Genomic DNA, 24083 nt, shown 5'->3' with positions numbered 1-24083 from the left:
TGTTCTGAGGCCTGAGAATTCTACTTGACACTAAAAGTGAAAACAAACTGGAAGCATGAAGGAAACTACAGATGGGATAAAATAGCCACAATTATTACTAGAACGCTTTACCTTTTCCATGCTGTTGCTGTACAAATCTTTAGCAGATGCTACAGCAGCCAAGTTGTTTGCCTCTGCCGTGGCCTGCAGAAGAACAAGAGCTTTTATAAACAGCCTATTTCACAAGCAAATAAAAGGGTTTGTACTACTGACCCAGCTTGCCTACCTGCAGCATTGACTTGGGGTGAGGCAAATCTTCACCTTGGTAAATTTTGATGTAGGCCTAAGAAGAAAATAAGAACATTAGATAACACAAACTGAGGAAATTAAATATAATCACACAGTGTTCGAATTTTAAGGTTCTTAAAGAGATATTGATATTCTGGCTTGTTACTGCAATGTGACAGTATCACTTTACAAACCTGCGTAGTGCTAATCATGGTTTTTAAATTTAAACCCCTACTTCCCCTCCAGTCTCCTACTTGTTTTATGGGGAGGCACATTTATCAAGGGTCGAATTTCGAGGGTTAATTAACCCCCGAATTCGACCCTTGAAGTTAAATCCTTCGAATTCGAAGGATTTAGCACAAATCCTTCGATCGATCGAAGTAAAAATCGTTCAATCGAATGATAAAATCCTTCGAATCGAACGATTCAAACGATTTTAAGTGATCGATCGAAGGATTTTTCTTCGATCGAAAAAAGCTTAGAAAAGTGCTGGGGAAGGTCCCCATAGGCTAACATTGTACCTCGGTAGGTTTAAAATGCCGAAGTATGTAGTCGCAGTATTTTTTAAAGAGACAGTACTTCGACTATCGAATGGTCGAATAGTCGAACGATTTTTAATTTGAATTGTTCTAATCGAAATCGACGGTCGTAGTAGCCTATTCGATGGTCGAAGTACCCAAAAAATACTTTGAAATTCAAAGTTTTTTTCATTCGAATCCTTCACTCGAGCTTAGTAAATGTGCCCCTAAGTATCAACACGACCAGAAGGTCTTTTAAGTCAAACTAACCTGTAAAAAGCTGTAACATATTTGTATCCTTTTAATTGTGGCAATGCTTGCTACAAGACATAGAGAGAGTGTGTATGGGGTAAATTTATCAAAGAGTGAAGTTCCGCCACTAGAGTGAAATTCCGCAGCTCTCAATTCATTTCTCATTTATCAATGGGTGAAAAGTGAAAAGTTCACCCTTTGATAAATACGCCTTTAAAAATCCCATAGAAATGAATGGAGAGTGGCGGAATTTCACTCTAGTGGCGGAACTTCCCTATTAACTTCACTCTTTGATAAATATACCCCTATATGTTTACCTAGGGCTGTAAAACTGTAGGCTTGGGAACAGGATGTCTCCTGAACATTTTTTTTTAATATAGCCCCAGAAAGCTCATATACTATATTGTACTGAAAGCTGGAGAAGTGTTGCCAATTATTCACATGCTGGTATGGGTCATTAACCTAAATGGTCTGTTATGGGTGATCACAAATTATATAACCACACTGGATCATGACTGAAGCAACCCTGGTCCCCATGCAAAACAAGAAGAAGGATGACAAGGGTTTTACATGTTAAGCCACTGATACTTTGCACTGATACTTTTAGATGAAAGCTGATAGTCGGAGGAGCCTTATCACTTACTGTATATTACTGATCACAGATTGATTTAAATTTTATAGAGACAATAATGGGATTTACATAGGAAGCAGCAGATACAGAACACTGGTCTAGGTTCTGTCTAACAGCAGTAGGACTGGAATCCTGTAAAGGAGTATGTTTCAGTAGTCTAAGCTAGAGATGATGAGGGAGTGAATTAATGTTTTCTCTGTTTTTCAAAGGGAGAATTTGCACAGTGTGCAGATGGCAGCAGCAAGATCTGGCAACGGTTTTCGATAAGGGGGAGTGAAAGAGAAGACATGACTCCTATGATGGGGGGAGGTGGTGAAAGCAGAATTTATAACTGAATTAAACATTAATCTCATATTATTATTGAATACAATTTTTTATTGATAAGCATTGTTCTAGTAGTGGCCTGCCCTAATTAATATTTTGTTGACAATAAGGAAATATTACCTTAAAATATTCCAACAGACCCCTGCAGGTCACCTTAGAACCATTAATTTCCTTCTCCATAAGGCATTCGGAACTTAAAACAAGAGGCATTAGATCTCGAAGCTGCTCTGTGAACTCAGGTGCAATATCTTTTGGAATATAAAAAGTTAACAGCAAATTAAGACTGGAGATACAACACCAAGGACTGCTGTAATATGGATGCTGTGCTATTACAACCACAGTTATACCCCAAAGATAGACATGTACCATTGCCTCCAATATTCACAGCTAATATTCTGAGCAGCATCTTTGGAGTATTAGCAACCATTGTATCAATTCTAAGAACTGCCTGTAATGAAACCCAGAGATTCTGCTCAGCAGGGACAAAGAAAAGTATCAACTTAATGTATCCATTTAGAACAGTTTACATGGTCGGCGACCCCCCTTCCCAGAGCTGCGTCAGAAGGTAAAAAATTACACTTTACACTTCAATATTAGAAAAACGGTCACACATAGAAAATAGAAAGTCATTGGAAAAAGTCACTATTTCTGGTGATCTATCTGAAAACAACTAGTTGTTTGAAGGTGAACCACCCCTTTAAGAAAGGGTGTGAAGAAGTGGTATCACCGAATTTCCTTAACTACCCATGTAATAACAACACAAATATTCGAACAATAACTAAAACAGTTATTTAAAGGGAAAATTTACCTCCCTATTTTGACATGAGCTCATTCAGTTGGGCTTAGGTAGATAAGGTGTATAAACACTGAACATTTACATGTATTATTTTTTTCCTACATAGATATACCTGGCTCCGCAGACTGAAAGAAAAAACATATCAGTCTGGTAAACCATTTCTCAAAACCCCTTTGGTTCACAGAGTAATGCAACCCCTCTCTCACTTTGATCCATTGCGATGTGATGATTTTTTTTGCTTTCCAGAGAGTCTGTGAACCACCCATTAGGGAAAGCAGAGGGGACTTCTAGGATCTATCACTTCTCAACGGAAGAAGGTGAGGGAGGGGTTGCAATTCACTGTGAACCTAAGGGATGTATGAGAAATTGTTTGTCAGAGTATTATGATTTTTGGAATCAGGTATGCTTGTGTAAAAAGAAATATATATAGATATATACATGTATCTGTAACCATGCTGAACTAATAATGTCTGAAAACTTATGCATTATGAATACTAGAATGGGCTATCCTTTTCACATTATTTTCACATCAATACATCTCTTCTTAAATCCAACAATACAACATACCTTTCAGGCGACCATCAAACTGTGGACTGGTTGCCACCTTTAATCCCGGGTGTGGAAGCAGAAAGCAGTTGACGGTAGTGAAACAAGAATGAATGTGTTTTCGCACATTTTGTATTTCTTCATGCTGATGTTCCTTCACCTACAGAGTGAGAGTTACAATGCAGCATATAATTTGAGTGAGAGTTCCAATGCATGAAGTAATTCAACTGAACTTTACTGAATTTGTTCACAACAAAAATAACATATTGGTATAACTAAAGAAGGAGATTAATACATTTTCACAGCCTCTCACTAGCACACACGTTTATACAAACCAATCAGAGACTGGATAGCAGAATGTCTACACTTCCCCTCAGTTCTTGCTTCTTTAGCTCAATTACAATGCTTTGGCTAACAAAAGTCCATTATACATGCAAACAATTGCCACGCAGAATGTACTCACCCTTAATCTCTTCTCTAAGAATTTCATCCCTCCTTCTGTTCCATAATGGTATTCATATGGGAAGCTCCAGTCCCTAACTAAAAACATCAGGGTCTGCGAAGAAAGAAAGAAATAGTCAAGTAAATGGATTAAAGTGGCAGATAGCTATGCTAGAAACCCAGCTGTTAACTGAATATGCAGGAAGCTTCTCCAGTATGAAGCCATTCTGCATATAGATTGCTTGTCTTTTACGCGCAGTGCGTGTGACATCATCACACCCAAGGCACGAAATTCAAAGTATTTAAAGGAGCTTTGGGCTTGTGATCATTGCTCATTGTTAGGTTCTAACTTGTGCGATTTCTGCGTTGTTTGATTCCAGTTTTGATCCTTGCCTGCCTGACTATTCTGAACTCTACTGATATTGATCCTTGCCTGCCTGACTATTCTTTGAGCGCTGCCTGTACCGACCCTGGCCTGATTGACCTTGCTTGAACTCCACCTATACCGACCACTGCCTGTCTGACCCTGCTTGAACTCCTCCTGTACCAACCCTGGCTTGCCTGACTACGCTTTTCGTCTACTCCCTGAACTGTTGCCTTCTGTCCAAAACCTTGGAGACTCACATGCCCATTTGCTCATTCAGAACATCTGCTTTGCTCTTCTCAAGTTAAGACCTGGTGGCATCTGAGTAACTGAAGGCTCCTCCCGAGGCCAAAGGCGGCTGCTACAGGCAGAAGATTGAGCCATGACCAGGGAGCTTAGCACTTGTTCTGAATTTAGGGGGCCATACTTTTTTATGTTGATGACATCCCATTACAATGAGAAACAGTGCTTTTGCTAGCGAATACAGGTATAGGACCCCTTATCCGGAAACCCATTATCCAGAAAGCACCACGTTAAAGAAAGGCCATCTTCCTTTAAATTTTTTAAAAAAATATTTTTCTCTGTAATAATTAAACAGTACTTTGTACTTGATTCTAACTAAGCTTTATGAAACGATTTTGGTGGCGAAATAATCCTATTGGTTTATTTTATGTTTAAATGTCTTTTAGCAGGTTTAAGGTATGGAGATTGAAATTATGGAAAGATCCCTTAGCCCAGGTCCCAACCATTCTAGATAATAGATCCCATACATGTAATAATATTGAGTCAACATCAGACCAACATAATCAGATAAAACATAAGACAGGGTTCCGAGAGAAGGTTCCTTATACTAGCTGCCAATCTGGTGGGCCCCGGCCTTCACATGGATGCTGCAGTCTAACGACGGACAGGCACCCCATGATAAAGAACTTTGGAAAGCCCAGCATTAAAGCCCACTCTGACGTATAGAGGTGATGTTTTATTTATGTCATAAGGTAGGTTCTGATTTTTTTTATTTTAAATCCACTACATATCTATAAAAGGGTCAGTTTCACCAACTGTGACCTAACAGCAAATAATTATTATGTCAGAAGGTCTTTAACACATGGATCAAAAGTTAAACTTCCTTTGTTAACTGGGTATGTTAGAGGAGGATACATACTTTCTAGTGCAATACAAAAAAAAACCAGTCACTGCTCTCCAGTTTAAACCACTGATGCAGTTTAGCTTTTATTCAGATTACATTACCTGAAAAGGCTTCAGGAAGATTTCATCCATGGCCAAACGTCCATACTCTGTGAACAGCTGAAAGAAGAAAGAGATGTAAGACGTGTCTTTATTTTGGAGATCAACAGAACTGCAACAGTAGAGGGCATTAAGGTGCACTGCACATACACTCATACAGAGGGGAATGTTGCAACTGACTATTTATACAGGAATTGATTTAAGATTATTTTTACCATTTGATGCATACTGTATGCCCAAAATGATGGACTGAACAGGAACACATAAAAGTTTTGTATTATACTAGTTTGTACTATACCCGCAGAGTTCACTTGCATGGTGATTGGGCTGGACAGGGAGGTTCAAAGTTTGCCATTCAGTTTAATAGATTCCTGCTGGCTGAGGTTGGGAGAAACGAACCCCTTATTAAATAAAACCCTACCACCCTAACCCACATAGACCCCCCGCTCCCCAGCCTAGCTGCTACCCTGGGCAAATGCCTTTAATGTTTCATTTACCCCTCTGTGCAGATTCAGGGATCGGAGTTCACAGCAGCCATCTTCCGGGTCTTCGGTAATCTGACAACGAGACCGGTGTGGTGGCGCATGCACAGTTGGAGCAATTTCCCGGTTTGCAACAACTGCACATGCGCCAAAATTTACAGAAATTGTAGCACAGGAAGAAGACACAAAGACCCGGAAGATGGCTGCCGTGAACTCCGATTCCTGAATCTACATCGAGGGGTAAGTAAAAAGTTAGGGGCATTTGCCCAGGGTAGCAGCTAGGCTGGGGGGAGGAGGGTCTATGCGGGGTAGGGTTCTTTTTTAATAAGGGGTTTGTTTCTCGTTTAAAGGGGAACCATCAATTTAAGAAATCATTCCAAATCCTTCTCTATCATGTTTATTGCGCAAAAACAGACTTTACTTAGATTGTATAAATAATTTAAATGCAGTTTTCTTCAGTCTTGGAATTTACAATCACAGCCAGCAGGCAGGAGCAATTTTATGGACACTTATTAAGGCAAGTTTTTTTTATCATCCCAAATTTTTTTTCATGTCCCAGAATGGGGGACCTGTTGCCTCTAAACAAGCTGCATAATTACAAACTGTGAGAAGAGAAGTGGCATGAGCTATGCATCAGTATTGTGAAAAAATCTGCCATTCATGGGAATCATGTATATGTGTTAAATATCCTCCAGCTCTTCCATTTGTGATCTACTTGCAAAACTCTAATGGAACTTTGGACATAATAGCTTGATAAAGGCAGGTGTTATATACAGAGTTCCTGCACGGGGCTCATTTACACAAGTGCATCTGAGCTCAGATGGACGCAAGGCTGCACACATACTAAGACTATTCATTAAAGATAGTTGAATCCAACAAGCTCCTTACACTTCCACATTGTTGCACTTGTTTTAGCCCCTTGCATTCTGTCTACTGTGAATTAATGAGAATAGCTATTATCACAAAGTGCTTAATAGTTATTATTATTAGATAATGATCCAGTCCTGGCATGTTTCACAGCACGACAGATAAAACCCTGGTCTGGTGTGATCATTTTCTGAAGAGGGTCACTGGCACAGGGAAACATTTTACCGATTTAATACACTGGGGGTGGAGTCTAATATATTGGTACCACCCACTGTATTATTATCTAAACTATGAAAACTATTTAAAGGGGATGTAACCCAAAATCCAAAGACCTTTGGTGTTGCCTGCACTGCTGGCTCTGGTTCTATAGGGGAGTGACCTAAATTTCTCACCACATACTCTCACTAGTGGAATCATACAGAGTATATTATTTAAAAAGTTGTTGGTTGGGTTAAACTAAATAGCAACTCTGAATAGTATAAAAAATAATAGGTCCCTTCGAGATACATGTAACCCAGATATGGGTTAATACCTCACTGTCAACACCATAGATTGCACAGTCAATGTATACAGTTTGCAGGGAACATAAAAGAAGGCACATTTGACCCCATGTTTGCTTACTTATTGCAGTTAGAACTCCAGTAATGCTTGAGGAATACACGCGCACCTAATTTCTTTGTAGTTTAAATGAGTTTAAATGAAGCACACAGCGATACAATCGCCTTGCATATTCTTGCCTTAGAAGTAGATTCCATGACCTCACCTGTAGCTGCTGCAGATCATCCTCCTGTATATTCTGAGATAAATTGTAAATCTGGAGAGTAAGAAGAAGCAAGGATAAGATATTGCTTGTGTAATAAAAAAAAAGTACAAGACGACATTGCTTTGAAGGACTGATCTTATGATAAAGACGAGTGTAACAGAGAAAATTTGGAGTCCTGTGGTCCCATAATTTGTGCCAAGATAATCCTTGTTGTTCTTTCTTAATAGTGCCTAAATATTGGTTTATTGATATCTTCACAATGGTGAGTGCGGAGAACATGTACTGTCTACATGTGAGAAGCTGGTTTCACAGAAAATATATATATATATATATATATATATATATATATATATATATATATATATATATATATATATATATATATATATATATATATATATATATATATATAGACAGAAAGCCTGAGCATAAGTAAAACGTTGCTCTTTAATATCACAAGTGGAGGGGAAAATGTTTACATATTTTGTCCCTTTGTATTTTCCTTATCACTGCAGCAAAGCAAGTGCATTCTTACCTGTGTCTCAGAAGACCATGCAAAGTAGTTGCCTGTCAATTTGGCAAGCAGAGTTCAGAGAGAGAAAGAGAAAAAAAAGAAACAGATATAGACAAAAAAGTCTAGAAGAAAAGGAGAAATACAGGTATATTCTGTAGAAATAAAAAAAAAAACAGGACAGCAAGCAAATCTGTTTTCCAACTTTTATCTCCCCAGCCAACGCTGGATTACTTCACCCACTATGCTTTAGTTCCTGATTGCAAGGATGATGTGAGCTGTGGTCCAGCAACAGCTCAATAAGTAAACAATGGTAAAGAAAAGAAATTACAGTGTAATGGAATATGCGTGGAAAAACAGAAGCAAACAAAGAGAAGAATAAATGATTTAAGGGATAGAATAACTGATGCAAAAAGTGGAGTTATACCCTGTCATGAATCCTGCCATGTCTGCATAGGCCCTGTTATAATACGATAATTAACCTAAAAACCAAACGTTCAATTAGCAATCCAATATGTTGCATTATATGGCTGGCCAAATCAAGCAAATATATGTTCATCTCACTATGTCAACAAATAAGCTGATCTTTAAGCGTCTGACTAATTTTCCATTTGTTTTGTTAAATATGAGTAAGTGTACTAGGCTAGTTCATTAAAGAACCTCCTGCACATGGTGCACCGAAATGTGTTATAAATCCTTTTACTGTGGTCCAGTTCGCTGGAGAAACCTACACAGAATCTACATCACTGGCAGTCAGCCCCCTGAAACTCTAACTCTAAGCCATTAATTGTACAGCAGATAAGTGGATGAAGGGGTAGTTCACATTTAAGGTAACTTTAAGTTTTTTGTTTTTTTTTTTAAATTGGTCTTTTTTATATTGTTCTTATTATTTGCAGTCTATTTCTGATGCTCTACAATATTACAATTTAACTTATCATACTAATGCCTCTACTGATGCAAAGAATATAACAACATACATGCCTTACTATGGATGCAAATATGGGAGAAGAAAAGGCCCCAAATACATGTCACTAGTCTCTTACAGTGCCAACCTTAGCAGTTATAGCTGCATGATATACTCATTAAAGTGTTTGCTGTTCCCAAAGTCTGTTAATGGTTTAAAGTGATTTATTATATTCCTAGTATACCTACACATAACAGAAGAGCATCTCCCATCATACCATGCATTATAGTATTACAGCATGGGAGGATGCACTCACTTTTTACTTAAAAGAAGAAGAGGAGGGACAAAATTAAATAAAATGCATTAAAACAGTAATTTAAAAACGTTTCAAATGCTATCCAAATTAAAGGTGGGACTCGTGGCCACATATTTGGTTTACAACATATCGGTTATCTACTATTATCTGTAAATTAAGGGGGAAGGAATGATTACAATCTATTACCCACGTCCCCAGGCCTGTTTTCTTGTATGCTGAAAACTGCACAGGCCCAGGGCACTACTGTATGAATACCATGCCTCAATCTTATTGTTCTTGGATTCTCTCTGCAGCTCTGGGCCAGGTACATATGCTTTTGGCTTTTACATTCACTGGGCCATATTGTAGAGAGGGTCCAGAAAAAAAAGTATGTGCTACTACAGAAGTATCAGGATCAGTTCAGTTTTCAGCAAACAATAACACTGGCCTAGGGTGAATATAAACACAGACTGAAGAACCCAAACTATTTAGGAAAAGTTATAAAAGTCCTAGAGAGAGGAGAGGCTTTAAAGGATGCAGGTTTGGAAAATAGTGTGTTAAATATAGGTCTTCTCACCTGAATAGAGCTGGTCATGGTGCTCAAAGCAAATATTGTGGCACAGTCCTTTACGGTTGATTGACTATCAAATGCCCCCTGTGTATCCATGAGTACTACAGCCACCTGCAACAGAAGCACAATTCATTAGGGCTCATTTACAAATGCAAGCACAAAGCATACAAAATGATGCAAAACTGAATACACACTGATAACATTCAGGCTTTTGCATTCATATATATATATATATATATATATATATATATATATATATATATATATACACACACTCCCACCTATTTTCAGCAAGTACCAATGTATTCTCTCAAAGCTATATTAAAGGACCAGTATCATTAAAAGAGGGTTTTGCATGCATTTAATTATAAGGTATAATTACCCTGCATTGGTAGTGTGTTTGCTTTAGAATAAGGATGCAACAAATCCAGGATTCGGCCTATTTTAATCGGATTCGACTGAATCCAATCGAAATCCAAAAAATCATGTGACTTTTCATTACACAAATAAGGAATCCAAAAATGTTTTACTCTTTTTTTTCTCTCTTTCTCTCGTTTCCTAATTTACATATGCAATTTAGGGTTCGGATTAGATTTGGTATTCTGCTGAATCTTTCACAAAGGAAAGTGTCTGCTCTGTGTATCTCACCTTCTTGCCATCAGGTTTTTCCATAGTGAAGACCTCATTCCAGATCTGAATGCCTGTGGTGTCTGGCTCAGAACCCCCCTTCCAGGAGAAGCCAGTAAGAGGTTCGTCTTCACCACCCAGCCAGTTCTTTTCCCCACCTTCTTTCTGCAAAGAGGAAAAAAAGTTCCAGTCACATGCTCCATGTAATGAAGTATGGTTTAAAAAGGTTTAAATTATTTTTTAATATGATGTAGACCATGACCTTCTCAAACAAGCTGCAGTTGGTAATTTTTTATTTTTTTAACGATTTAACTTTTTGTTCAGCATTCTGGAATCCAGCAGCCCAAACAGCCCCCAAAGGGCCAATAAATAGTGAGTGTCTATAGCATCTTAAAGCAGACCTTCTGGGTCCTATTCTATATATGTCTTCCGTTCCTCTTCTAATATGGAGTGTGTATTTTATATAGTTTTCTGTATTATTTGTTAAGCAGATCACCTTCCTCCATGTCTGGGCAGTTGGACCAAAGAAAATTACTTTCCTAGTAATATTGATTTATTTATTTATTTTTAAAGGTCAATTTTTATTGGTTTTAAAAACACTGACAAGTATAATACAATATCTGGCAGAATGACATTGGATTAGTGTCGTAGTAATTTTTATTTTTGCCACTGCTATAATGCAGTATTTGTAAGAGACTAATGTTAAAACATGGTCATAATCTTGATCATCCGAAACTAAAGCTGGCCATACACTAGACGACATGCTTGTTTGGCGAGTCGTCAAAAGCAACTCTGAGTCCCGTTTGGCCAACCAAATGCTGGGCCAAATCAGATCATATGGAGGTGCCTACAAACCCTCTGAATGAGGACCACATCAGTGTGCCAATGCAGTCCTAATCGGATGGTAATATCAAACCTGCGTAGTAAATATATGTTTGATTTTCAACCAGATTGGACAGGCAAGTCTGTGGGCCCCATACACGGGCCAATAGGCTGCCGACTCTGTCTGGAAAGACCGAGTTGTCAGTTTTTATTGGCCTGAATATGGCCAGGTTAACTTGGGTTGATTTCTAAACCAACACAGTGCCCTAGGAAGTTACCTGACTGTAGACATATCTCAGCATGAAGTCCAACAGGAATGACTTCCCTTTGCGAAAAGCACCTGCTACTGACACAACCACAACATCCAGATCCCGAATATCATCCTGAAGTAGTACAGAGGCCAGAGCTTCTTCATCCAGCTGGAAAGAATGATCATCCTTTTGTACCAACACAACCTGGACCGGGCCAGGTACAGAAGAAGCCATGTCTGCATGCAGAAATTAGGAAGAACCGAAAAGGGGAGGAAATGCTGTGTCAGTATTTTTATATTGCAACTCAGTAAGAAACAAAGATGCTATTGACAAGATATACAGAGAAACAGCATTACAGTTTTCAAATGTACTCTTAAAAGAGAACTGGCCAACCACATGTTTTTTTCTGGGTAGAGGCGCTGTAGGGAAAATCCAGGTTAAAGTTAGCATTCCATTCTCATTTAAATATTCAAATATATAAAATATATATTTAACACTAAATATATAGTTGTTAAATTACTTTTCACTGTTTCCTTCATTACTATCTGTTTCTCACATGCCAGTCTGCTATCATCCTCCCAGTTTCCACATGCACTGACAAGCACAGCATCCACCTGTTCAGGACGGATTTTATCCTGAAACAAACTATTTTACGTTTGCAGGCCAAAATCTGCCCCATATGAGTCTTACTTGTCAGTAGTGCTGAAACACAGGCAGATAATGATGCCATGTGGCCTGTGGCTAATTAAAGCTGATGCCATGTGTGTGTGATATTAACTTTAATTTTGAGACCCCAGATGCTGCCGGACATAAACTCCCAGTGTTCTTCAACATATAATCAAAGTTAAATGAAACTGGCAGTTGTAGTTCTGCGATATACAGAACAAATCAATAGGGCTATCTGACACTTAGAAGGATCCACAGGGCCAAAAGTATAAGTTAAAAAGTGTCTTTATTGATCATAATTAAAAGTATAAATGCATCTCCATAGGCCTTACGTGTTTTGTACCTACATGGTACTTAGTCATGGGCTAAATTCCCACCCACAAGAAATGAATCTTTATACAGACAACAACCAACGAAAAACAACTTGATTGAAACAAATGTAAACAGTACAAATTAAAACCAAAGTAAACAATATACAATGTATTAAAGATGTAGAGAAAAAACATTCCATGAAAAAACAACCATGTATGATCATAGTGAGAAATTGCACATAGTAAAGAATTTCAAACATATTTACAGTACATATCTCAATAGTGACATGAAACATCGAATACAGAATTCATAGCAAATGGTATCCGTGTGGTAAGGTTAAATATCCAAAAAACTTCTAAAAGGGGTGGTTCACCTTTAAGTTAACTTTTAGTATGTTATAGAATGGCCAATTCTAAGCAACATTTCCATTGGTCTTATTTGTATAGTTTTTGAATTATTTTTGAATTATTTGTCTTCTTCTGAATCTTTCCAGCTTTCATATGGGGGTCACTGACCCCATTAAAAAACAAATGCTCTCGAAGGATACACATGTATTGTTATTGCTACTTTTTATTACTCGTCTTTCTATTGAGGCCCTCTGCTATTCACATTCCAGTCTCTTATTCAAATCAGTGCATGGTTGCTAGGGTAATCTGAACCCCAGCAACCGTATTACGTAAACTGCAATCTGGAGAGCTGCTGAATAAAAAGCTAAATAACTCAAAAACCGCAAATAATAAATAATGAAAACCAATTGCAAGGAGGGTTGCCATCCGGCCGGTAATTTACGGGCCTAGCCGGTAAAACACCTGTCGAGGCCGGGGCCGGTATTACAACTTTACCAGCAATGTAGCTGCCGGTAAATTTGTAATACCCCTAAAAAAGGCCCTGGGTCCGCCCCCAATCTGATCAATACTTACTCTTTTTGCTGCCTTCTGCCCATCGCATGTCGTGGCTCCACCCCCTTTGACATCACGGCCCACCCCCTTGTGTTCCCACCCCATCACTGGCCGGTGAAAATTTTGTAAAAAGGTGGCAACCCTAATTGCAAGTTGACTCAGAATATCATACTAAAAGTTAAAAGGTGAACAACCCCTTTAAACTTAAACGCCCAGTGTTCTTCAACATATAATCAAAGTCAAATGAAACTGGCAGTTGTAGTTCTGCAACATCTGGAAACCCAAGGTGAAGAAACAGGGAGTGAAAGGGAACAAAAGGAGGTGTTGTACTGCACCGCTCATGCAAACAATTATAAGAGGGTGTGTTTAAATGACAAGTGGTAGCAAAAAAATAAGAAGGGCAGTTTTTTTTTTTTTACTAGTGAAAGAATGCCAAGAAGGCCACCGTTTCTCACCCTGGTCATTATAGGCAGAAAAAGTAGTTTGAAAGCAACTTTTATTTTTATGATAAAAGAGGATCTTTACCCCAACAATGTATTGCTTTTGACAAGGCAAGAAAATAGAAGCCACTTTCTCTTCTACATGAATTCATATTTTTCAGTGGTTTTAAAATGATCTGTCAATTTATTTGCAATTGTGCATATATTTCTGTACTGCTGAAACAATGCAGCCGGGTCAGTTCTTTTCCATCTTTGTTCATCAGTTGGCTTCTGCTATATTGTTTCAGAAGTCAGGGCCAGGGAGGAAGAGAAGGTAAACAGTCATACCAGCACTGCTTTTATTCGCACTCACACAGAAATAGCTAAAACTACTGATCATTTTAATAAGGGGGCGATGAAGCAAAGCCAACAACACTGTCTCAGAATCCAACATAGTCTCTTTGCAAAGCCCTCTAAAGTGAATATATAAAGCAGCCAACAACTACTGTACTAATCACTCACACAATCATTATGGTCACCGGCTTATAACTGAGCAGTCAGCTTGCTATGGACTTTCAATGCTGTTGCTACATTAGTAAACAAACATAAAGTGAACTATTTGACAGCATTGTCGTATCTTTCGCATTATCTGTCTCATAACAAGGGACCTATTGCATCATCCTCATCCCTTATCCTTCTCTATGTATAGTGCCCAAGGAAAAAAAGGTTTTGAATTGAGTTTTTTACCTTTTGAAAACGTAATTATGTCAGAAGTACAGAGACCTTCTCTGCTCCGTGTCTGGGCTGAAATGAGGGCTGGGCGTGTCCGTTCAGTCTTCCACAGGAAGTGGTCATAACTGTGAGTGACAGGCACAAAATCTGCAACTGCAGCTCAAGTCCCGCCCACCTCGTCTCTCCCATTCCTGCTCAAGATGGTTAATAGTGAAGCTGCAGATTTGCATGTTCTTTTATCTCCCATTATCATCTATTAGATCTCATTTCCATCACCCTCTTAGGCAAATGACACACAGAAAACTCAGGCAGAGAAAAGGTAATCATCAGCCTTGTGTGCCATTAGTCTTAAAGGGATACTGTTATGGGAAAAAAAAAATTTCAAAATGAATCAAATAGTGCTGCTCCAGCAGAATTCTGCACTGAAATCAATTTCTCAAAAGAGCAAACAGATTTTTTTATATTCAATTTTGAAATCTGACATGGGGCTAGACATTTTGTCAATTTCCCAGCTGCCCCAAGTCATGTGACAATTGTTTCTTTGCTTATCTTAAATTGTTACAAAAGTATCCAAGTGCAGCTGCTGAGCATTCTGCCAAGAAGCCTTTTATTTTAATTAAGTTTCAGAAACGTTGTATCTTTTGCTCGAGCTTCATCAGTGAAGAAAATCAAAGAGAAAGATATTTCAGTAACAAATCCAGGACTGCGGGTTGAGCTGTCAAAATCTGTACTGTCCTGCTTTCTATGGGACATTTAAAAGGTGACACTGGTCCCCATTCTATCCTATAATGGCAAGACCCACTGCAGGGCACTGATCCACTGATCACAGGTGATACATAACAAACAGTGTCTGCAGTGTTGCAAATTTTCTTCTGTAATCTCCCTTGGTACATGCACCTTCCCAGGGTTGTATTTCCTTTTATTGCGCCCCTAGGCCTCCAGGTCCTAGAGCCGGCCGATTTGGCACTCACCGTCCCCAACCCCCGAGTGAGCGTGCGCACAGACATGGATGCGCCGGATCGAACCGGCTCCCTATTGCCCGTTATGGTGCGGCTGGTCGGCTTGCCACTAATGAAAGTTTGCTACCCTAGGCATGGGCATTTGTGGCCTTGCAACAAATCCTGGCCTGCATCTTCCATTATAGCAGTAGCTTACTGGGGCCATTCAGCTGTTAGAAACAACTCCCATCAATTTGGGGTGGGGAACCAGCTCCTTTTATACTATCAATATTTGGTGGTCATACAGTCATCCTTCTACCCCAATAATTTGATGTTTCCTGAATGACCTATAAGATTACATTTTACAGTATTAGAGAACTACTCAGCAGTAGCAGACTACTCTGGCAAAGGACAAAAAGTGCAGAACTTCAGCCTGCCATTTGTTTACCTTAAAATCACATCTTAACAATCAGATTGTGTGATTACACGATATTGTAAAACTACTGAGGGAAAGTAAACCATGAGGCAGTAGTTTGGTTATAGGTAGGATATACTTTTCCCTATTGAGGGAAAGTAAACCATGAGGCAGTAGTTTGGGTATAGGTAGGAGACCATGCTGGTATTGACCAGCAGGCACTTTAGGGCTTGTGCCTAGGGTGGCAGTTTTAGGCTGGCAGTCATCAGATGCCTATATTGTACATAAAACTTATGAGGAAAAAAGCCACTTTCACTGCTGCCAGATACTTTCCTATCAAATCCGGTAGCAGAGATAGGGGGGTTCCTTGGTAGCACTTGTTGCACTATGACATTTTATCTGACATAATCGCACATGCTCCAATGGACACTCGCAAGTCCTGTGTCTAGGGCAGCACCGGACACTACTGCTGACCAAATATTGTAAGTGTCTTACCCAGTAGCATAACTACAGAGGAAGCAGACCCTGTGGATATGGGAGGCTTGGGTCTGATTCCTCTGTACATGGGCCTGATAGTGACCTGCACCGCATGCAAACTTGTGAGTCATCTGTGATTATTTTGTGCATCACAGGTTGTGGTGTTTATAAAAATGCTGCTACAAAGCGTGCTTTGCTTATTCACTGCCTGGGAGCAGAGGGACAGCGTATATTCTATACATTACCATTACCTGATGATACTTCTGAAACTGCTCTTACTGCTATAAAGAACTTTTTCGTGCCAAGAGTAAATGTGGTTGCTGAAAGATATAAATTCAGCCAACGTGGACAATGTAATGGCGAATCCACAGAACAATTTGTAACAGCTTTGAGAGAGCTGGTTGTTACCTGTGAGTTTGGGAATTTAACAGATGAATTGCTAAGAGACCAGATAGTGGAAAAAACAAACTCACCTCGCATTAGAGAGAGACTGCTCCTAGAGCAGGATTTAACCCTTGCAAAGGCTATTACAGTTGCTAGCCAAATCGAAACAGCAGTGGCAGAGGCTCAGGGGTAAATGAAATTCTGCAGCTCTCAATCCATTTCTATGGGATTTTGAAAGGCATATTTATCAATGGGTGAAAGTGAAAGTTCACCCTTTGATAAATACGCATATAAAAATCCCATAGAAATGAATGGAGAGTGGCGGAATTTCACTCTAGTGGCGGAACTTCACTCTGATAAATATACCCCTCAAACTCTCAGTCAGGAAACTGCTGGGAATGTACAGATTGTGAATTCAACACTGTGGCCTAATAGTGCACAGTCACAGGCAAAATACAGTGTTAAGGAAAGGGATTCACCTACACTGCAAAACCGTGCAGCAAATACAAATAGAAAATACTGCTTTCGCTGTGGTTCAACACAACACGCTGCAAATCATGTTACATGTCCTGCAAAAGCTAAACAGTGCCGCAAAAAGGTAGGACATTTTGCTAAGAGCTGCCGTAGTTCTGCAAAAGATGTTCATGAAATCACTACTACAAATGTTACAGTATTAAGTGTGGATAAAGCTGGTACATTTATTCCAGACACGTTTATACGCACTGTCAGTGTCAGTACTGCTTCTGCTGACAAGGGACACTCCATTAACCTGATGCTTGATACAGGTTCAGCTGTTTCTATAGACTACCAAAGGATGTTTTCTTGAAATATCTGCAAAATATTCGCTTGTTGCACCTGCCCTGAAACTGGTCAGTTACTTAAAGGATCCAATCCCTGTGCTTGATTGCTTGCCAGTGACTATTCAATTTGAATCAAATACTGCAAAATGTGACTTTTACATTGTGAATAAGGGTACTGCTATACTTGGAAGGGATCTCTTTGCTGCATTAAACTTACAATTAGTTGATGGTCTCATTACTACAGCACCAGTGCCTGCCACACAGCCAGTGTCTAAAATTTCACCACAAAGCAACACTTCACTGGGCTGTGCAAAGAATCTTGTACACAAGAGACCAGATGTAAAACCAGTACCATTTCCTGATTCAGCATGGGAAAAACTTGCTATTGATAGTGTCAGTCCTTTTGCAGATGCTCCTATAGACTGTAGATTGGGTATAACCTTGATGGACTATTACAGTAAATGGCCTGAAATTGCATTTGTTTCTCATATAACATCAGCTACAGTAATAACATTTCTATCTACAGTCTTCAGCAGAGAAGGTAATCCAAAGGAGTTAATACAGTGGTGTAACTACCGGGGGAGCAGGGGGTGCGATTGGGCCAGAGCCAGCACCCCCTTAGGGCCCCCCCGGCAGCTCACGCGCCACGATTCCCGGGTGGTTCCGGGTGTACGGAGGGGGGCGGGAGGCCCGACATCGCGTCCCACGCCAGGGCCCGCCCCCTCTATTTACGTCACTGAGTTAATATCAGATAGCGGACCACAGTTTGTCTCATATGAGTTTGAATCCTTTCTGAGAGAGAGGAATATTGTGCATAGGAAATCTTCAGTGTATTACCCACAAGCAAATGGATTCAACAGAAGTCTGAAAGAAGCACTACAGACAGCAAATCTTACTGGGAAATCTTGAAAAGTATTTCCAAGTTCCTACATAACTACAGAGTAACATGCCATGCAATAACCCAATTATCTCCTGCTGAATTATTACATGGCAGACAGATGCGTACTAAGTTACATGTTGCAGACATCAAGCTTCCACAAAATACTGTGTCTACAAAATCATCTACTGCTGACATTACCAAACGTCAACAAGCCAAATGCAAGGCTTATATGGACAGAAAACGTGGTGCAAGAGAAGTGTACTTTCAGCCTGGATCTTTAGTCAGAATGAAGAAAACAGGAATACTGAAACAAGGACAATGTGACCCACAATTTTATTCACATTGCAGCTGGCCATGATTTTTTGGGGGTGGGAGCTGGGCCCTGAAAGTTAAGCCACTGGTCTTCTTGGTTTTTTAAACCCCCAGCATAGTTGTATAATTTCTTTTTGGTTTGTGTGCTAGTTTACTTAACAACATATGCCATTTTTACAAATAGTACAGTAATTATTGTATTATAGTAATATTATGAGAGTTAATATCTGCTATTCGTCTCTCCCAAATGTTGAATTTTATATTTTCATATTCCTATTACAAATTGTATAGTAATTATTGTATTATAGTAATATTATATGTTATTCGACTCTCCCAAATGTTGAATTTTATATTTTGATATTCCCAAGTAGCAACAATTGCATTGCTATACTGTACATTATGTCAAGCAGAAACCTCTTTACCTCCTATATTTACATATCTCCAAACATTTCTCTAAACATTTGAAAAATGGAAAGAGGGAAATAATTAACTGCTACAAGCAGCATGGTGATTTTTGGCCACTTTTTGTAGCCACCCCCCCCCCCAAAATACATACCTTTTTACATTGTTGAAACATCAGGAGTAAAAAAAGTTTTCATGACACACTACAGTGCCCAAGCATTTAATGACACATTGTAGCCCACCATTCCAAAAAGGGACAAGGCTTTGCATGAAGGTGGGCAGTGTTTGCGTGGAGCAGAGAATTGAAGTCTAGCTACTTTATATTTCCTAGGATAGCAAATTATCTACAGAGACCAGGCTTTTGACTGCCTTTTATGGACACATCAACTCAAATGGATTTTGCCCCAATCTTACCTTACAGTAAGTTTTACTGCCCACCACTGAATTGCAAAATCCTCAGAACTTGTCAAAGCATTGAGTACAATCAAGGGTGTGGCTGGGAAAAAACAGAACAGGTTCATTTCCAAGATGGAGAGGGCATGGTTCCCTGGATCCCATCAGATCCAGGTTGGCGTCTCCGCTCTAAAGTTATGTCCATATACCTGGATAGAGAACTGGCTAAAAGATGACTACAAAGAGTGGTGGTAAATGGAACATTTTCTAATTGGACCAGTGTTGTTAGTGGAGTAGCGTGAGGACAGTGAGGTTGTGGAATGCACTGCTGGGTGATGTTGTGATGGCTGATTCTGTTAATGCCTTTAAGAATGACTTGGATGATTTCTGGGACATACATAATATCAAAGGCTATTGTGATACTAAACTCTATATTTAGTATAGATATGGGTATATATAATTTATGTTAAAGTAGGGAGGGGTGTGTATGGATGCTGGGTTTTCATTTGGAGGGATTGAACTTGATGGACTTTGTAGTTTTTCAACTTGATTTAACTATGTAACTATGTAACAAGTTATTTGTTTTGCCACCTGGCCAGGATTTTACTGGCCTGGCTGGTAAAACATTTGCTTGATTCATAAGGTAGAAAGATAAAAATATAGGTGTTTTTTTCCAGACAACACTTTAAGTGAATAGCAGGTTTTTCTTGTAGCTAACAAGAAACAAGTCAGTTGCTTCCTGTGGTCACAAAATACTATCTTCCCTGTAGAAAACATCACTACAGCCCCATGTGCCCATGCAGACCTGGGTGCAGTCACACCCTCTGCCCTTATGGTAGTTATGCCACTGGACAACAATAAAAGCTATTTCTAACTAGTTACAGGTCGTAGCTACGTATAAACTTAACCAAACATTTTATAAAACAAATATGAAGAAACTCACATTATACCTTATTTCATAAAACTATCCATGCTCTATGCTACTGTCAATTGCCTGAGCATAGGGACTTACAATATACAGTAGATATTATATACAATGTAAGTCAGGATACAAGACTAATTGATAATTTGTTCAGATTCACATTGATTCATGATGATTGCCACCTGTACAATTTTTAGCAAATTACCAAATCTGGACAGGACTCTCCCTGAATGACGCTGTGACTGGCCAATCACCACGTCACTCCTCCATCCCCTGATGTCATGACCCATTCCCGTCAGAACACCAACCCTCCCACTGCCCAGACTACATTGCTCTAATGACAGCTCAGAAACTAGTGCATTCTGCATCAGAATTGATTAATAATCAACCCCTAACTTCACGCTTCTCGGTAGCAGCTTAGAGTCCAATGAGCATGTACAGTGTTACTGACAGTCAAAAGATGGCCCATTGTAATTCAACATGGGGAGTTCCTATGTACAGCATTGAAGACATGGATAATTACTGTTATAGGGCTTCTGAATGTCTGGATTACTACATTAAGTTCAGTATATAAAATACAGCATGTCTAGCCATATTAATTTTTAGGCTTTAGAGCTCCTTTAAAGAAAAATGAAAGCCTAAAAATAATATTTAATGTATTTTATATATTGAAATTACCAAACCAGAAGAATGGTTTAGCAGCCTTATAACAGTAATGATCCACAGGAGCTCACTACTTTGAATCTTGTAAAGGCATTGTTTGAGTGACACTGCATATACTCAGTATGCTCTGGGCTACTGAGTCTTTAATTGAACTAGCAAAGAATGGCAAAATGTATAGCATTTCTATTCTACTTGTTTGTTAAGTGTTAGTTTTCCTTTAAATGAGCTTTGTACATGTAATCCTGTACAATTCTGTAAGCGTTAATCGGAGGCCCAAGGGTGGAAGCTGATTAAATCTGTTTCCTGAGAAAACAAGAGATTTTTTTGTAAGATTGAGAACATATGAAATAGTTTAGGTGCAGGACAAGCACTACAAGGTGGGAGGTTAAAGGGGGTAGTTCACTTTTATATTTGCCTTTAATACAATGCAGGCAGTGTATAAATTTAGAAGAGTTCTATGGCAATTTCCATTTAGGATTTTTCTTATATTTACAATATATGTTCTGAAATCCCAAGTCTTTGAATTGCAGATGCTATCTTCAGTAACGGAACTAGGTGGGTGCAGGCCCTGGTGCGGGCAGTGCAGCCAGCCCCCCCCCTTGTCTGTGCGCGTTTTCTTTGCGCCTGCAGCCGACTCCGGCCGGCTGCAGTGCACGTGATCTGCCGGGGGGGCCCTGCGGGGGTGCGGTCCCTGCTCCCCCGGTAGTTACGCCACGGGCTATCTTGCAGCTAGACATGTCTGGACTGAGGTTTTAAATAGGTCATTGCTTTTCAAGTACAGTTCAAGCTTAAAGGACAGAAATGAATATGGCTAAAAATGCCATATTTTTATACTGAACTTGTTGCACCAGCCTAAAGTTTGAGCTTTTCAATAGCAGCAATGGGGGTCATCATCTTGGAAAGTGTCTACGACACTCACATGCTCGGTGGGCTCTGAGCAGCTAAGCTTTGGGGTTGTCGCAAATTATCAAGCAGTAAATGAGGTTGGCCTGAAATATAAACTGATGTTACAAGTCTGATTATTAAATTCTGATGCTACTTGCACTGGTTTCTGTGCTGCCATGTAGTAATTATCACTATTAATTACTAATCATTAATCAGCCTTAGATTGTGACATATTCTATGTGTACTGTATATTGTGAGTTGGTCCCTAAGCTCAGCACATGCAGTGAATCAGCAGAAAAGAAGATGGGGAGCTATTGGGGCATCTTTGGAGGCACAAATCTTCCCTGCTAAATGGCTGCGGTTGCATTGGGTTGGTACAGAAGCCCAAAACATAATGTACATCACTTCTAGCCTACTTCATTAGTTAGGCTTTAGTTCTCCTTTAAACAGCCCTCCACAGGTCCAATAAATCATAAAGTCTTGCAGCAGCAGACTCTATAGATTGCCTGGACCTGAAGCTAGGGCAAAGTTACCTTAATAACCAAGCAGTTGTTTGTAAGTCAGAACTGAATATAACTTAAAGAGGGTCTGAAAAGGAAGCTAAGCAAAAAAAAAAAAACCTATTAACTTTGAACACTCACCATCCATGTGGTTTTTTTCGTTGAAAGGGGCAGTGACCCACAGCAATCAGTCAGCTTTTTCAGTTGCAGCCTGGAAATAGGCAGAATAGGAATGCTAATAATAAATAAGTATAAGTTAATGCTGATAAGAATAGGGCATGGTATAATATACTAAAGTTACAACAATATCAAATCAGAGGCTCACACCCAGGAAGGAGGCACAGTAGCTTCCTGAGTCAGAGAATGTGACTCACAGCACCAGCTAAGCACATCAGATTTTGGCTGATATTTGGCAGAAGGTTGATGACACATAGCTATGAGACAGAAGGGAGGGGAAAGGAGGAGCAGAGCCAGAGAGGTAGAAAAGCAAGAAAAGCAGAATGATAAAATAAATCTAAACCTCATGTTGGCACATATTGATATTAAAGAGGACATACTCATGTAATGGAGAATGGATCAATTGTTACCTTGAAATGCAATGTAGACAGGGAAAATAAGATGTTGCATACAAATGCAGATACCAGGGTCTTAGGCTATTATTCCTTTTACTGGCTTCAGTAAAAATGAATGTGAAGCCCATTCAGCTGCTAAAAATTACAACTCCCATAATCCTCTGTAATACTAGATTCTACAACAAAAATTTAAGCAGGACTAAATTCCCCCATTGCAGCTGGTCCATGTGATACCTCTCCGTTGCTCAGATATATGCTTTAGCTCATCCATTATCTCTGCTTTCAACTCCCTGATTGCCACTGCATAGTCAATCCATTCACTTGCATAGTGGCTATGTAGCTTTTTTCCTCCAGGGGTCATAGTAAAATATAGGCTATCAGGAAAACTGAGATTGGCTACTTGCAGATGAATTGCATAGTCCTTGGGACTAATAATTGTGATTTAAAGGGGAAAGTATTTGGTAAGATATGTGTTGTTGGGAAATTACTGATAGCAGTGTTTGTTAATAGTAATAAGAAAATACAGATAAATCTGAAACCCCCTGGGCTTCCAACAGGGGCCAGACCCATGATCTGGGAACATACAAGGGACACTATGTTGACTGAAGTTGTGGATTGTTACATTCTATATGGCTTGTTTTTGCTACCCATAATATTGACATTCCCATGTCTAAAAGATAATTTGTTCAAATGTTATCCTTGATTTATAAAGCACCATCATATTCATATTATTCAGTGATAGATGATTTTTAGACATTCATATAAGTATGTTCCAGAAGAGCTTACAATCAAATCCCCCATCTACAGCGAGCTGGGGAAACCTGAGCAAACACAATGCATATATTGTAATAAATTAAAAATAATAATACATCAAAATGTTTAGGCTGTCTGGAGCAAATTTTGCACCTAGACCAGATGGCTAGTTCTGCTACTGCTACTGGCTGTTGGCTTTTTCTAATAACTGGTGATGTCAGTGAGTGACAAGGAAAACACTTCAATAGCAGCCAAGAACCACCTACCTCTTGTGCCATGTCT

The 24083-nt window shown here is 39.3% G+C and overlaps 1 protein-coding gene across 2 annotated transcripts in view; it reads right to left on the bottom strand.

Annotated features, from left to right (window-relative positions):
* LOC108713916 (atlastin-3) overlaps positions 1–22769 on the bottom strand; it is a 33479-nt gene extending 10710 nt beyond the window's left edge. The window contains exons 1-11 of one of the 2 annotated variants that reach the window (XM_018257633.2): positions 22618–22769; positions 11505–11713; positions 10426–10569; positions 9784–9888; positions 7497–7547; positions 5388–5444; positions 3798–3890; positions 3356–3494; positions 2113–2240; positions 266–322; positions 112–183 (exon numbers count right to left, since the gene is read on the bottom strand). In XM_018257633.2, coding sequence (XP_018113122.1) covers positions 112–183; positions 266–322; positions 2113–2240; positions 3356–3494; positions 3798–3890; positions 5388–5444; positions 7497–7547; positions 9784–9888; positions 10426–10569; positions 11505–11713; positions 22618–22624 — 1062 coding nt within the window. In that variant the 5' untranslated portion in view covers positions 22625–22769. Of the gene's footprint in view, positions 1–111; positions 184–265; positions 323–2112; positions 2241–3355; positions 3495–3797; positions 3891–5387; positions 5445–7496; positions 7548–9783; positions 9889–10425; positions 10570–11504; positions 11714–14520; positions 14646–22617 lie in introns of those variants that run through there. The other variant, XM_018257634.2, reaches the window with a different exon arrangement.
* Between the last annotated feature and the right edge of the window lie 1314 nt (positions 22770–24083).

The sequence above is a fragment of the Xenopus laevis genome, chromosome 4L (assembly GCF_017654675.1).
Source record: "Xenopus laevis strain J_2021 chromosome 4L, Xenopus_laevis_v10.1, whole genome shotgun sequence".
Lineage (NCBI taxonomy): Eukaryota > Metazoa > Chordata > Amphibia > Anura > Pipidae > Xenopus > Xenopus laevis.
This window is presented reverse-complemented; position numbering and strand designations above follow the sequence as displayed.